The sequence below is a fragment of the Dipodomys merriami genome, unplaced genomic scaffold (genome assembly GCF_024711535.1).
Source record: "Dipodomys merriami isolate MVZ:Mamm:240054 unplaced genomic scaffold, mDipMer1.0.p SCAF_1, whole genome shotgun sequence".
Taxonomy (NCBI): domain Eukaryota; kingdom Metazoa; phylum Chordata; class Mammalia; order Rodentia; family Heteromyidae; genus Dipodomys; species Dipodomys merriami.
This window is the reverse complement of record NW_027202270.1, coordinates 88,675,542-88,690,323: the sequence shown is the minus strand read 5'-3', so window position 1 is coordinate 88,690,323 and position 14,782 is coordinate 88,675,542. Positions and strand designations below refer to the sequence as shown.

Below are 14,782 nucleotides of genomic sequence, written 5' to 3'. Positions count from 1 at the left end.
GGGTTCCAGATGGGTTCCTTAGTTATATTCTGTGCCGCCCTTGCTTTAGCTTCTTCAGTTCCTGAAGAGGACCAAAAGCTCACTGATGTTGCTGTGTTCTGCACTTTCCTGAGGCAACAGGCTCCACTTCTCAGCCAGTATCCACTGCTTCTGTGCCAGCAGGCAGCCAACCAGCCTATTGAGTCACCTCTTTGTTGCCAGGCTCCCCTGCTGTCTCAGCGGTGGCCCTGCCAGTACACACTCAAATGGCTTAATAAGCACCAAACTATGGGGGGTCAGCAAAGGTAAGACCTTTGACTACAGGCCCTTGTAAGCCTGCCAGAGAATACCTACTATCCTTTCTGAAGCTAGGAAAGAGGACAGACCAGAGTCATCATGGACAGAGGGATTCGGGTACATGACTGCTGGAGATTTCCTGTTGCTTTCTTCCCATGTGCTAGATTTGTCTTTTCTTTTGACTTTTTCTTTAGCCTTAGCCTGACTCTGGCAATTTCTTCATCCCCCACTGCCGTGGCCTTCTCTTCCAATGGACAAAGAGCAGCTGTGGGCACTGCCAATGGGACAGTTTACTTGTTGGACTTGAGAACCTGGCAGGTACAACCCTAAAGGCTAACGGCAGGATAGGAGACCTTAATTCATGACTGAGTGTCCCAAGGCACTAGGCAAGCCAAACACAGTAACTTAACTTCCCAACTCCTCCTGTCCCCCACACCTCCGCATCAGCTTAAAGAGCTTGGTCAAAAAAGAAATCAAACATTTACTATACAGCTTCTATTCAAGGTACTACACTAAGCATTGTAAGGAACAGGTACTTGGTCTTTGCCCACTAGTGATCGACCTTGTTGGGTGATAAAGCATATAAAGTTTGAAAGGAACCAAACAACAGATGTTTGCTTAATTAAAAGCTCTGTGAAATGTTAAGCACTGGTAGTTCACACTTTGTAATCCTAGCTACTTAGAAGGGTAAGATCTGAGGATCATTGTTAGCAGCCAACCCAGGCAGACAAATCTGTGACAAACTTATCTCCAGTTAACTAGCAAAAAGCTACAAGTGGAATTGTGGCTCAAGTTGTAGAGTGCCAGCTTTGAGCAAAAAAGCCAAGGAAGAATGTGAGGCCTTGAGTTCTAGTCCCAGTACCAGAAATCAACAACAACAAAAACAACCTATGTGAGTTATATAGATAGGAAAGGACATACGATGAACACAGGCCTTCTGGGTTGAATATGGAGCCTCAGCAAGAAGACAGGAGGATGTTTCTATATATAAATTACTAAACTTCTGAGAAACTAATAATAGGTTAGCCCAAGAAGGGGAGGTCCATAGTTATATTCTCCCCTCCTCCTGCCCACACTGTCCCCCACCATCATATGCATGCATGCATGCCACCACATTCCTTAAACCCATGAAAATCTGTTACTTGGAAATTAAATGTGAGGTTTGGAGTAGAGAAAAAAAGAGGTGGCCCTATTTGGATCATGAATCTTCATTCATACTCACTTGACCCTTTTGGAGTCAGGAATGTGGAAAGCTGAGGACTTTAAGCCCTTCTTTACCATAGTCTCCTTTATGGTTGGGCCTGGAAGGTAGACAGGGTGTCTAAGCCACATTTCCCCACTATCTTTGCAGGAGGAGAAATCTGTGGTGACTGGCTGTGATGGAATCTCCTCTTGTACATTTCTTTCGGACAATGCCCTTTTCCTAACTGCCTTTGATGGGCTCCTGGAGCTCTGGGACCTGCAGCATGGTTGTCGGTAAGGGGTCTTGAGTGAAAGCCTTTCCTTTAAAAAACTCCTAGGGAAAGTAGTGAGGAGGGAGCTGTGGTCAGATGGTCATTGGGCTCTGACTTTGTCTTTCTGGGATAGGGTGCTCCAGACCAAGGCCCATCAATATCAAATCACTGGCTGTTGCTTGAGCCCAGACTGCCGGCTGCTGGCTACTGTGTGCCTGGAAGGCTGTGTAAAGGTAATGATCAAGTGCCCCTGAGCTGTGTATCAGCCTGGTGATTTCATTGTTTCAACATGGCAGACCTGCTGACTGCCTGGATTAGGGAAGACTTACCTGCTGAAGCAGGTATGGTAGTTAATCTTGAGCATCAACTTGATTGAATTGGGACAGATGTGTATCACTAGTACTGAGCTTCACTTAAGTTGTTTATGTTAGATATTTGGACACAATAATGATCAAAGTAATTACTAGGTGATGATGGCTCATCCTTGTAATACTAGCTACTCAAGAGGCTAAGATCTGGGGGTCACAGTTGGGAGCCAGCCTGGGCATTAAAGTTTGTGAGACACATATCTCCAAGTAGCCAGCAAAAAGCCAGAAGTGGAGCTGTGATTCAAGTGGTAGACTTGAGTCAAAAAGCTAAAGGTCAGAGCCCAGACCCTGAGTACCAGTACCAGCAGACATACACACCAAAATAACTAACATAACAGGAGATTAAGCAGTGTGACCCCTGAATCTGGGTCTGAGATACTTTAGAGTCATATTCAGGACCTTGATTTCTCTCCTTTCTTTCTTCCAGCTGTGGGACACAGTCTGTGGGCAGTTGGCATTCCAGCACACATGTCCTAAGTCCCTGAACTGTATTGCTTTTCACCCAGAGGGCCAGCTCATAGCCACAGGTAGCTGGGCTGGCAGCATCAGCTTCTTCCGGGTAGATGGACTTGAAGTCATCAAGGTAAGGAAGTCCTTTATAGCTTTTGGAGAGGACAGGTGTGGATGGTGAGAAGTGACAGGCATCTACACTTCATTTCTGTTTCCCTGCATAGGAACTGGGGGCCCCAGGAGCCTCTGTCCGTACTTTAGTCTTCAGTGCTTCTGGGAAGGATGTGATTATAGGCCGGCTGGATGGGACAGTAGAGCTATGGGCTTGGCAAGAAGGGGCACAACTGGCTACCTTCCCTGCCCACTGTGGCTTTGTTTCTGCTGTACTTTTCCTAAATGCTGGATGCCAGTTGCTGACAGCTGGAGAAGATGGCAAGGTAAGGTTTCAGAGGGAGTGTTGTGCTGTGGTAGAGGAAGGGGGATATATGCTAGCACTGAAGCTGAACTCAGGGCCTGAGCACTTTCCCTTAGGTTTTTTGTTTGTTTGTTTGTTTTGCTCAAGGCTGATACTCTGCCACTTGAGCCACACCTCTACTTCTGGCTTTTTACTGGTTAAGTGGAGATAAGAATCTGATAGAGGGGCTGGGAAGGTGGCTCAGTGGTAGAGCACTTGCCTTGCATGCATGAGGCCCTGGGTTCGATTCCTCAGCACCACATAAGCAGAAAAAGCTGGAAGTAGTGCTGTGGCTCAAGTGGTAGAGCACTAGCCTTGAGCTGAAGAGCTGAGGGACAGCGCCCAGGCCCAGAGTTCAGGCACCATGACTGGCAAAAAAAATAAAAAAATAAAAAAATAAAAAAGAATCTGATAGACTTTCTTGCCTGGCTGGCTTCAAACTGCAACTCTTAGTTCTTAGCCTCCTGAGGAGCTAGGATTACAGGTGTGAGTTACAGGCAACTGGACTTGGAGTGTGTTTTGAGGAGAGAATAGAAAACCTGGGAATATTTGAGAGGAAGTGAAAACCTTTGTTAAAGAGACTAGAGGAGCTTAGATGCAAGAGCTACAAAGCTGCATTATGCAACTTTCATGGGAAGTCTTTGGTAGGAAAACTTTAGTTGGGTGACTGAAGCTGGGGGTTGGGGTGGAAGGGAGGATCAAGTGCTAGAAGGTAGGGTATCTTTAAACCCTTTTCTTGGCCACAGGTTCATGTGTGGTCAGGATCTCTGGGTCAGCCCCGTGGGCAACTGGGCTCCCTTCCCCTCTCTCCTGCCCTTTCTGTGGCTATCAGCCCATCTGGTGATGATGTGGCTGTTGGATTCCGAGCAGATGGCATTAAAATCTTCAGAATCTCTTCAGGTAACAAATGGGGAGTGGATGGGTTTTTGCATCTTTGGAAAGAGGGAACTGCGACGGACCAGCTCAGCCAGAGCACTGGGACCGACGGGACAGGGATCTGGGGATAGGTGGGCAAAGGAGTTGGCGAAGTGACAAACAGACACAGACTCAAAAGAGTTGCATCTGAGTGTATCTTTATTGAGGAGAATTAACATTTTTATATAGTGTGTGATTGTGACATAGGTTCTTTGTTTATGTAAGCACGTAATCAATTTTTTAAAGGCAAAACATTGATGAATTACATGAAAATTAATGACTATCCCACCAACTGTTTAAGCTAAGTGGTGCGAAACAAGTCTAGCATATTGTTTAATAGAATACGTCATTTATTCAGCCTTTTTATGTTTAATAATTAACAAACCTAAGACAGGGCTGTACTTATACTTTTTAATTTTATTTTTATCCAACTAATTTCATCTTTATAAGCTCCTGTATAAGGAAATGGTTCTTGGTTGGTTCAGGAAATACGTTACTAACTTTATATTTTGTGTGAAAACACCATCTATTCCCTATAACGTAAGTTGGACTAAACTTAATCATAACTGTTGGGAGAATCTTTCTTTTTCTTTTATAATCAGAGGTCCCTTCTTTTTTAGAACTCTCTAAACTACTGGGATAACTCTTTCTAACTTAGTTTAATTTATTGATTTTGTCTGTTGGGCATATCTGAAAATTTTAAGTCTCTATATTTACTATGCGTGAGCTGCAAAACCACTTGTGAAGTTGTAGGAGTTTCTGGAGGCAACATCAGATGATAGATTGATTGGGGCATTGCCCACATTTAATCTTTATTACTTAGAGAAGCCATCTCTATTGGACTGGAAAAAATACAACATGCTCTGTTCGCGGATCAATAGAAAAATAGCCAAAACGAGAATAAAGGCAACGAATGTACAGCCAAGAAGAATATAGTAAGAATAAAGGTAGAGGCTATAAAGGTGCAGCCAAATGTATGGGAAGCCTTGAACCAACACCTCCTTCCTGCAGGCATGCTTCCTTGAAGCTCTTTGTCCAACACAATCTCTCATGCAGACTCCACAGGTGGCGTGGCACCCACTGGTCACAGAAAGATGTGGCACCCACTGGTCACAGAAAGATGTCCACTCAGCTGGAAATACCAGGAACCACTGGAAGTGCAGAAACTTAAGCGTTTGACCTTGTTTCTCTGGCCAGAGACTATTCATTGAACTTGCAGTCCCTTATTCTGTTGTCAATGTCAAATCAGAAGCCATCTATCCCCACCACAGGCAGCTTTATGGAAGTGCTCCGCCCATCTGCGCTGGCCTCTCTTTGCTGAACCCAGCTAAGGATTCCTTGCAGACACATCTTCATGGCTGCTTTGCCTGCTGTGATCTCTGCTCCTTTCCAAACGCTTGCTTCAGCAGCTTCCTCTCCATTGTGCCTCTTGGACTGGGTTCCCATGGTGGTTGGATACTGTGCTGCTTGTTAGAGGAGGAAACAAGAGTTGTTGTATACAATGGCAGGCCTGAACTGGCCTGGAGGCAGGACAAACGCTCTCCCAGGTGAGACTTGTCAGGGCACAGGGCAGGCATCCTGCCACTGGGCCCTGGGTCACTGTGGTGAGCAGCAGTCACACTGGAACTTCTCTTTCTCAGAGAACAACAGGTTAAGTCTGACCAGATTGTCTTTTTTAGGGAATCCAGTTCTCCACCAACTCCTGGGGGATGCCTGGGGCTTGAGTCTATGCCAGGCTCCACTCCTGTCCAGAACCTTTCATTCCAAAAGTTTCAACCAAGTGTATGTGGCGTGGCAGGGAACCTTTAGTCACCCCTTTCCCAAATGTCTTACTCTCTATTCCCTTCCATATTCCAGGTTCCCAGGGGGCTCAGTGTCAACCACTGGCTGTGGCAGTGACTGCACTGGCCTGGCCCAGCCCCAAGGTGTTGGTGAGTGGTGCAGAAGATGGGTCTCTGCAGGGATGGGTTCTCAAGGACAGCTCCCTCCAGTCCCTTTGGCTCCTGTCCACATACCAGAAGCCGGTGCTGGCTCTGGCCACCTCCCAGGAGCTTTTGGCTTCAGCCTCAGGTACTTCTGAGCAGTGGGCATGGTTACTCACTCATTCTTTTAAGTATGCTAATACCTCCTTATATATATGTATAGACTACATAGGTGTAGGAAAATATACACATACATACATGCAAGTTTTTAAATAAGTTTTTTAGTGTGAAAATACTGTACAGAGGGGAGTTTTTCAAAAGCTTTTGAATATATTTATATTCTATAATTATTCTTGTTCCCCAGACCTCATTCTGGGACCTGTAAAGAAAGAAAGTCCCACTAATCCTATGAGTTTTTGCTTAGTGGCAGATTTTTTTTTTTTTTTTTCCCCTGGTCGTGGGGCCTGAACTCTAGGCCTGGGCGCTGGCCACTTCCAGCTTTTTCTGCTTATGTGGTGCTGAGGAATCAAACCCAGGGCCTCATGCATGCAAGGCAAGCACTCTACCACTTCCTTGTGGTAGATTTTGTAAATAGACAGGTGTTCGCTTTTTCTTTCTCTTTCTCCTCTTTCTCCTTCTCCTTTTTCTCCTTCTCCTCCTTCTCTTCCTCCTCCTTTATTTTTCTCCTCCCTCCTCCTCCTTCTTTCTTCTTCCTCCTCTTCCTCCTCCTCCTCTTTCTTCTTCTTCTTTTTTTTTGTGACAATACTGGGGCTTCAACTCAGGGCCTGGGCACTATCCCTTAGCTTTTTTGGGGGGGGGTCCAGTTGTGGGGTCTGAACTCTGGGCCTGGGCGCTGTCCCTCAGCTCTTCAGCTCAAGGCTAGCACTCTACCACTTGAGCCACAGAGCCACTTCCGGCTTTTTTTTTCTGCTTATGTGGTGCTGAGGAATCGAACCCAGGGCCTCATGCATGCAAGGCAAGCTCTACCACTGAGCCACCTTCCCAGCCCATCCCTTAGCTTTTTTGCCCAAGGTAGTGCTCTGCCACTTGAAATACAGTGCCACTTCTGGCTTTTTTGAGTAGTTTATTGGAGACAAGAGTCTCATAAGGACATTTCTGTCCAGGCTGGCTTCCAATTGCGATTCTCAGATCACTGCCTCCTGAGTAGTTAGGATTATAGGTGTGAGTCCCTGGCACCTAGCTACTTTCTTTGTTTCCAATGCAGAGGATTTTGCAGTGCGGCTGTGGCCAAAGCAGTTGTTGATGCAGCCACTCAAGGTAGATGACTTTCCCTGTGGCACTGAGCTCTGGGGACATGAAGGTCCTGTGAACTGCTGTAGCTTCAGCCCTGATGGAGCCAGCCTGGTCACAGGGGGCAGAGATCGGGTGAGCTGTGGAAGAATTCTACCCAGAGCCTCTTGCTTCCTACATTCTTTCAATGGCCCATTCTTTTAATGTTTCTCTGTCAAGTTTCCTGCAGATCTGTCCACTTGCCTTTTCTTGTATTCCCTCTATTATTAAAACATCTTGTCCTGAATGGCTGTTATCATTTCCCCTTCTATTGGTCCTGACTGCTCTGTGTCCTTGGGTTCTCTCCAGAATCTCCTCTGTTGGGATGTGAGGACACCCCAAACCCCTGTTCTGATTCACTCCTTCTCTGCCTGTCACCGTGACTGGGTCACTGGCTGTGCCTGGACCAAAGACCACCTGCTGGTGAGTAAAGTGATGGTGTGGTGCAGAGCCCCAGAGGATTCCTGGAAGAGGACAGCACACTTTATTCTAAAGTATTCATTTATAGTAATCATAACTATCCAGAAGCAGTGGTAGATACTTGTAATCTCATTACTCGAAAGTCTAAAGCAAAAGGATCATGAATTTGAGGCCAGCTTGAGCTACATAGTAAGACATTGTCTCAAAATATCCAAAATACTAGCAGTAATAGTAATAGCTAACATTTACTGAGTATTTTCTGCCATGTTTGAACTAAGGCCTGTGAATATATGGCCACATTTTAACCAAACAATAACTCTTGAAAGTAGATACTACTCTTACCTGTATTTCACAGACAATAAAATTGAACTTAGAATAAGAAACATTTCCAAGGTCTATTAGTGTTAATGCTGAGCCAATAAACATTCTAAGAAAGCCCAGGTTCTTAACCTACTACCAAGCCAGGTGCTGGTGGCTCATGCCCATAATTCTAGTCACTCAGGAGGCTGAGAGCTTAAGATCAAGATTTAAAGCCAGCTTGGGCAGACAGATCTGCAAAAAGCCAAACTGGAAGTGTACAAGTGGTAGAGCACCATCCACAAACAAAAGTGCCAAGGAATGCTCTGAGTTCAAGTCCCAGTACTGGCACAAAACAACAACAAAACCAATATGGGGGCATGAAGGGATAAAGGGAAAGGAGAGAATGATGAGCAATAATAATATAAAAATATACTGCATCTATGCATGAAAAAAAAAACAACACCACACTACTGACTCTTCAGGGTTTAGTATTTCTGGCCCTAACTGTTAAATGTCATGCTGTTATTTCTTTGGTCCTCAGGTACAGAATTTTGAATTATACTTCCAGGGTCGATGGAGTGTAGTTTTACAATATAGAGTCCTCCTATTTTTCTCAAAAAAAAGATGAGAAGGGAAGAAATATCAGTTGAAGAGATCTTTTTGGTCTCCTAGAAGGAACAGGGGGTACTTTCTAGTCAGCCAGAGCTCTCCTGAGCTGCTAATGTTCCCTGTGCAGGCAGATTGTCCAGTCCTTTATACAGATATACCCAACACCACAGCATCCAATTAGATTGTGACTATTTTTGGATTGTTAAAAAACCCAAGCTCAGAGAGATAAATTTGCTCCAGATCACAGAGCAACAAATGGTGGAGCTAAGATTTGAACTCATAAGGGCCAATGCCCTCAATCACAAGGCCTACTATCTTTCACTGTATATGATGAACAAACATAAATGCTAGGGGAATGCCGATAATACTATTCTTCTAACTTCTGTTTCTCTAACTTCTGTTCATCTAACTTCTAACAGGTCTCTTGCTCCAGTGATGGCTCTGTGGGGCTCTGGGACCCAGAGTCAGGACAGCAAATTGGTCAATTCCTGAGTCATCAGAGTGCTGTGAGCACTGTGGTATCTGTGGTAAGATGGCAGTAGGCTTCACTGGGGTGGGGGGTGTCTGTCAGATAATTAGAGGGGTTTTGGAAGAGTAGATGCATTGAGCATCTAATCTCAAAGGCAAAAGGAGTAAAAAGAAAGACATACTTGGGAGTAGATACTGGCATTGAGGCTGAGGGTAGCTGGAAGAGGGAAGGCATGAAGAGGAAGGGAGGGGGGACTTGAGATCACAGCCTCTTAGTGTCATGACTTGATGGTAGGATTGTAGTCTTGAGCCAGTTGACTCTGTTTTTGAGCACTATTTTTGAGTTATCTGCACAGTCCCTTATTTCCTCAAAGTAGAAATCTTTCATTTTTATCTTTTCCTGTATCACCAACTCATGAATAAGCTTAGGTTTCACTTAAATCTGTATCTTTCCTTTGTATCCCCCTTGCCTAGACCAGGCTTATATCAAGCCTTCTCAGGGCTACATAACAACTGTAAAATCGCTCCCTATTTTTAGTGTCTACAATATGCTCTATACTCCCAAGTCAACTCTTACCTTTTTGGAGTCCTCTTGGGGAAAGGGAGAGTCTTATTTCCATGTCCTGCTTAGTATGATCATGTGTTGATCCTGTGCTCTGGGGGCAGGAAGGGCACATAGTATCTGTGGACCGGAATGGCACCTTAAAAGTGTGGGATCAGCAGGGTGTGGAGCTGACCAGCATCATTGCTCACTCAGAACCTATCAATCACTGTGATGCTGTCCTGGAGCCCTGCCCAGGTAAGGAAATAACATCTTTTCCTATCCCTGATATCTCTTCCCCTCCCTGATGATGTTCTTTTTCTCTTCTTGTCTTAGCTGGGCATTCTGGATCGGAGCTCCTTGTGGTAACCGTTGGACTGGATGGGTCTACACGTTTGTGGCATCCACTCTTGGTGAGTTCCCTGTAAGAATTGGAGTGTAGGAGGTAGAAAAGTAAGGTGGACAACCTTCTATTGTGTCAGCCCCCAGTGGCCCATCAGTATTCCTTTTTCCTAGGTGTGCCAAACACATACCCTCATGGGACACAGTGGCCCAATCAGTGAAGCTGCTGCTTCAGAGACTTCAGGTCTCCTGCTGACCACCTCAGAGGATGGTTCGGTACGGCTCTGGCAGATACCCAAAGAAGCAGGTGAATAAGAAATGGAGACAGAGAGTTAGACGTGAAAAAAGGTTGTGCTACTGAGATAAAGGTCAAAGGTGATCTCATTTTTTCTCTTGTATGCCAGCCAGCAACACAACTCCTACTGAATTACTTCCTATCTTTTGTAGATGACACATATATCCCTAGGAGTTCTGCAGCCATCACTGCTGTGGCCTGGGCACCCGATGGTTCTGTGGCACTGTCTGGAAATCAAGCTGGAGAACTAACTCTGTGGCAAAATGCCAAGGTTGTAGCCACAGCACAGGTAAATTATGAAAATTTGAGTTCTTGTGTATGTGAATCCTGCCCTCAGTTTAATGGAATCAAGGTTGTGTATGTGTCTGGGAGAGAAAAGGTTAATCCTGGTGCCTCAGAAGTAATGGACTGAATTTGTTATTTCACCAGGTTCCAGGCCGAGTCAGTGCACTGATCTGGTACTCGGCACATACCTTCTATGTTCTGAGTGCTGATGAAAAGATCAGTGAGTGGAAAGTGGAGCGGCTGAAAAGTTCAACCTCCAGAAATATCAGGTGAAGCAAGCAAGTAGCTGGATGAATGTGATAGGAATGGTAGTCTCTTTATACCTAGAATTTCTTTTTTTGGTTGGTCATGGGGCTTGAACTCAGGTCCTGAACACTGTGCCTAAGCTTTTTCATTCAAGGCTAACACTTTGAGTAACAGTGCCACTTCTGGTTTTCTGTTGGTTAATTGAAGATAAGGATCTCATGGACTTTCCCACCTGGGCTAGCTTCGAACTGGAATCCTCCCATCTCAGCCTCCTTAGTAGCTAGGGTTGCAGGCATGAGCCACCGGTGCCTGGCTTGCATTTTCACTTTAACATCACTCTCTCTCCCTCTAAGAAAATCATCTGTTAGTCTGGAACTAGATTTTATACAAATCACTCCATTTTTTCATAATTAGGTCAATAGGATGTTAATTATTGACAGGCATTTGCTTTCTGCTCCTGCATATAAATTTAAATGATTAATTCTCAAATGCCTGCTTGATTCAAAGCTCTGGGGTCAGGCAGTATGAACCAGATACAAATGAATTTTTGTTTTTTGGTTGGTCAGGAGGCTTAACCTCTGGGTCTGAGCGCTGTCCCTGAGCTCTTCAACTCATTGTGAGTGCACTGCCACTTGAGCCACTTCTGATTTCCTGGTGATTTATTGGATATAATTTTCTCACAGACTTTCCTGCCTGGACTATCTCTGAACCTCAATCCTCAGATCTCAGCCTCCTGTAACTAGGATTATAGGCATAAGCCACGGATGCCCGACTACAAATGAATTTTTGCTTCTAATTTCTTTGATATTGAATCTTGCTGTGTTGCCCAGGTTGACCTTAAACTTGAATTCTTCCTGCCTCAGCTTCCCAGTCACCAAAACACAGCTGAATTTTATGCTTTAATTAAGAAAGCTTTAATTAATTAAAGTAGTTTATGGAGCTGTAGAATTTAAAAAATCATAGGAAAGAAGTGATATTTCAGATTAGATGGAAAAAATATGCAAAGGACATATTTGGACAGGTAAGGTAAGGAAGTGACATGTTTGGAAATGGAATGGTGTATGGGGTATTCTGGACACAGACTAAGCTGTTGACATTGGGTTCTTGGAGTGAATTGGAGCTAGGGGACCAAGGGAAGAATTAGTCTGGAAATTTAAACTGAGACCAGTGCTGTTAAACTAGAGTGTATAGTGCTAACAGCTTTAAATACAATTGATCTAAATTGCATTTTGTCATTTATTTTTATTTCTGGTGCTGGGATCAAATCCAGAACCTCATATATGCTAAATACACACTCTACCCACTAAGAAACTCTTAGACCTCAGGGCCTAAACTTTAGAAAGAAAATGATACCAGAAGAGTAGAGGATATATAGTTGTAGGAAGATATCAAAGGCAAGGAAATGTTGTAGAGATGTTGCTGTAGCTGAAGCTTAGGTATACTTTACTACAGGCCTTCCTTGGGCAGTGAGGATAAGAGATTTAGGGATGTATTTAAGGTGGAATCAAGAGGCTTATTTATGAGATGGAAACACAAGTGTAAGGAAAAAAATAAAATGTTTTCACTAGTAGCTTACACTCATAACCCTAGCTACTCTGGAGCTATGATCTGAGGATTTTGAAAACAATTTGGGCAGAAAAGTCCATGGAATTCTTATTTCTAGTTAACCACCAAAAAGTTGGAAGTGAAGGGGTAGCTATAGTGATAAAGTTACAGTCTTGAATGAAAAAGTCAAGTGAGAGCATTAGACCCTGAATTCAAGCCCCTGTACAGGAAAAGAAAAAAAAAAAAAGAATGTTGGAGATTGCTAGTTTGAACAAGTTAGGGGATGTTGGTGATGATGATTATGATGATGATTATGATGATGATAAAGAGTGCTGATAGAAGAAAAATGTGGGAGCTGGAAGGTAGCTTAGTGGTAGAGCACTTGTTTACATGCAGAAGGCCTAGGCTTTTTTTTTTTTTTTTGGGTCCAGTCATGGGGCTTGAACTCTGGGCCTTGGCGCTGTCCCTCAGCTCTTCAGCTAAAGGCTAGCGCTCTACCACTTGAGCCATAGCACCACTTCCGGCTTTTTTCTTTTTGCTTACGTGGTGCTGAGGAATCAAACCCAGGGCCTCAGGCATGCAAGGCAAGCACTCTACCACTGAGCCACTTTCCCAGCTCCAAGGCCTAGGCTTTTATCCCTAGTACTGAAAAAAAAAAACACAAACAAAAGAGGAGGCACATAATACATTTTGCTCTGTAGTCATGAGGAACACACAAGGAAATGAAGAGTCCAAGGCAGGTTAACTAACATAGACCTGTTTTTCTGCCCATGTACATTTTTTGAGCTATAGGCTTCACCTGAACCAAGTTCTACAGGAGGACTTGGGGATCCTGATGGGTCTGGCCTTGGCTCCTGATGGTCAGTCCCTCATCTTGGTCAAAGCAGACTTGAAATTACTACAAATGAAGACTGATGATGCTCCATCTGTGATCTGGTAAGATCCACAGTGCTTTTTTTCCTCCTGAGCAAGAGGAAGGAGAAAAGTGGCTTAGTGGTTGCCCTGAATTTGAGCCTCGCTTAAAATAAAACACTAGAGTCTTAAAGAGAGGTGGTCTTTGGCTCAGCCTCTTACTTTCTTATAAACCAGGGACCGGTATGTGGAACATCCTTTGATATGGTCTACCAACAAGGAGTATGGTGTATTTTGCTGTACCCAGCCAGGGGACCATGGATCTCTTTATTTATTGGTAAGTCCTGTTTGGTTTTGTGTTTAAACAAACATTGGTCCAGGACCAGTGTTGTTAAATGTCAGACCCAGCCTGGTTGTAAAGGACAGGGAAAGCAGCTGGTTCAAAATACCATATCCTCAGCATGAACAAACTCTACAACATTGGATGGTGGGTTTCCAATGTAAGTTAGCATTGCTACAAAAAAGTTACCAGTGCCTCGTGTTTGTAATTCTAGCTGCTCAGGAGACTGAAAGTCAGGATCAAGGTTTGAAGCCAGCCCAGACAGGAAAGTCCATGTGACTCTTATCTCCAGTTAACCAGCAAAAATCCAGAAGTGGAAGGATGACTGAAGTGGTAGAGTGCCATCCTTGAGTGGAAAAAACTAAGGAATGCACCCTGTCTCTGAGTTCAAGCTCCAGTACCAGCATACACAAAATACATGGAAAGAAAAGTGTGGTCTTATTTTTTTAAAACCATGGAAATAAAATCTTGGGAGTTTTCATGGTTCCATATTTTTTGTTAGTCTTTCTTTCCTCACCAATGTGATATACTGAGGACAAAGACCGAATCTTGTCTGTCCTCATGCTTAGCAGTTAGATCACACAGGTGTTTACTTGTGGATTTGGGTTTACTGAAGCAAGATATTCAGGTATTGGTTCTGGAGTCCCTTTGTTCATGGAGAGCTTGTTAACCTTTAGCTGGTTTATGACCTGCTACTACTGAAGTTACACAAAGTCTAGTTATGACGCAGTGATATTATTCCTAAATATGTACTTAAGATATTAGTGCTCATGTTCTCAAAGAATTAGTCATGCATGTCTATACTGCTTTATTAATTATAGCCCAAACAACTTAAATGTCTATAAGTAGTATATAATTTGCAATACCCTTATACCATGAAATGCTACATGGCAGAAAAAAAAGTGACCTGGAGCAATACAGACATATGTTATAGGCATTCTTCTGGACAAAAGAAGCCAAACATAGTGGTGTCTAAAGTGTATGTATATCTCACTTAAATAAGGATGAGGCTAGGAATGTGCTTAGTGGTAGAGTGCTTGCCTAGCATGCTTGAAGCTGGGTTTGATTCCTCAGTACCATAGAAACAGAAAACGTCAGAAGTGGCGCTGTGGCTCAAGTGATAGAGTGCTAGCCTTGAGCAAAAGAAGTTCAGGCCTAGGCCCTGGGTTCAAGCCCCAGGAAAAAGAAGCTCAGTGCCTAGGCCCTGGGTTCAAGCCCCAGGACTGGCAAAATAAATAAATAAAAATAAATAAAAATGGGGCTGGGAAGGTGGCTTAGTGGTAGAGTGCTTGCCTTGCATGCCTGAGGCTGTGGGTTCAATTCCTCAGCACCACATAAGCAAAAAGAAAAAGACCAGAAGTGGCGCTGTGGCTCAAGTGGTAGAGCGCTAGCCTTGAGCTGAAGAGCTGA

General features: G+C 44.1%; 1 protein-coding gene across 2 annotated transcripts in view; it reads left to right on the top strand.

Moving 5' to 3' along the window:
- Positions 1-14,782, top strand: part of Tep1 (telomerase associated protein 1) — a 62,943-nt gene that overhangs the window by 44,750 nt on the left and 3,411 nt on the right. For both annotated transcript variants that reach the window (XM_070024626.1, XM_070024617.1), the window contains exons 34-51: positions 50-284; positions 471-594; positions 1,628-1,752; positions 1,864-1,963; positions 2,526-2,681; positions 2,773-2,985; positions 3,749-3,902; positions 5,775-5,987; positions 7,065-7,225; positions 7,439-7,552; positions 8,878-8,985; positions 9,593-9,725; positions 9,804-9,880; positions 9,984-10,116; positions 10,257-10,393; positions 10,534-10,658; positions 12,973-13,116; positions 13,270-13,369. In XM_070024626.1, coding sequence (XP_069880727.1) covers positions 50-284; positions 471-594; positions 1,628-1,752; positions 1,864-1,963; positions 2,526-2,681; positions 2,773-2,985; positions 3,749-3,902; positions 5,775-5,987; positions 7,065-7,225; positions 7,439-7,552; positions 8,878-8,985; positions 9,593-9,725; positions 9,804-9,880; positions 9,984-10,116; positions 10,257-10,393; positions 10,534-10,658; positions 12,973-13,116; positions 13,270-13,369 — 2,552 coding nt within the window. The remainder of the gene's footprint in view (positions 1-49; positions 285-470; positions 595-1,627; positions 1,753-1,863; positions 1,964-2,525; positions 2,682-2,772; positions 2,986-3,748; positions 3,903-5,774; positions 5,988-7,064; positions 7,226-7,438; positions 7,553-8,877; positions 8,986-9,592; positions 9,726-9,803; positions 9,881-9,983; positions 10,117-10,256; positions 10,394-10,533; positions 10,659-12,972; positions 13,117-13,269; positions 13,370-14,782) is intronic.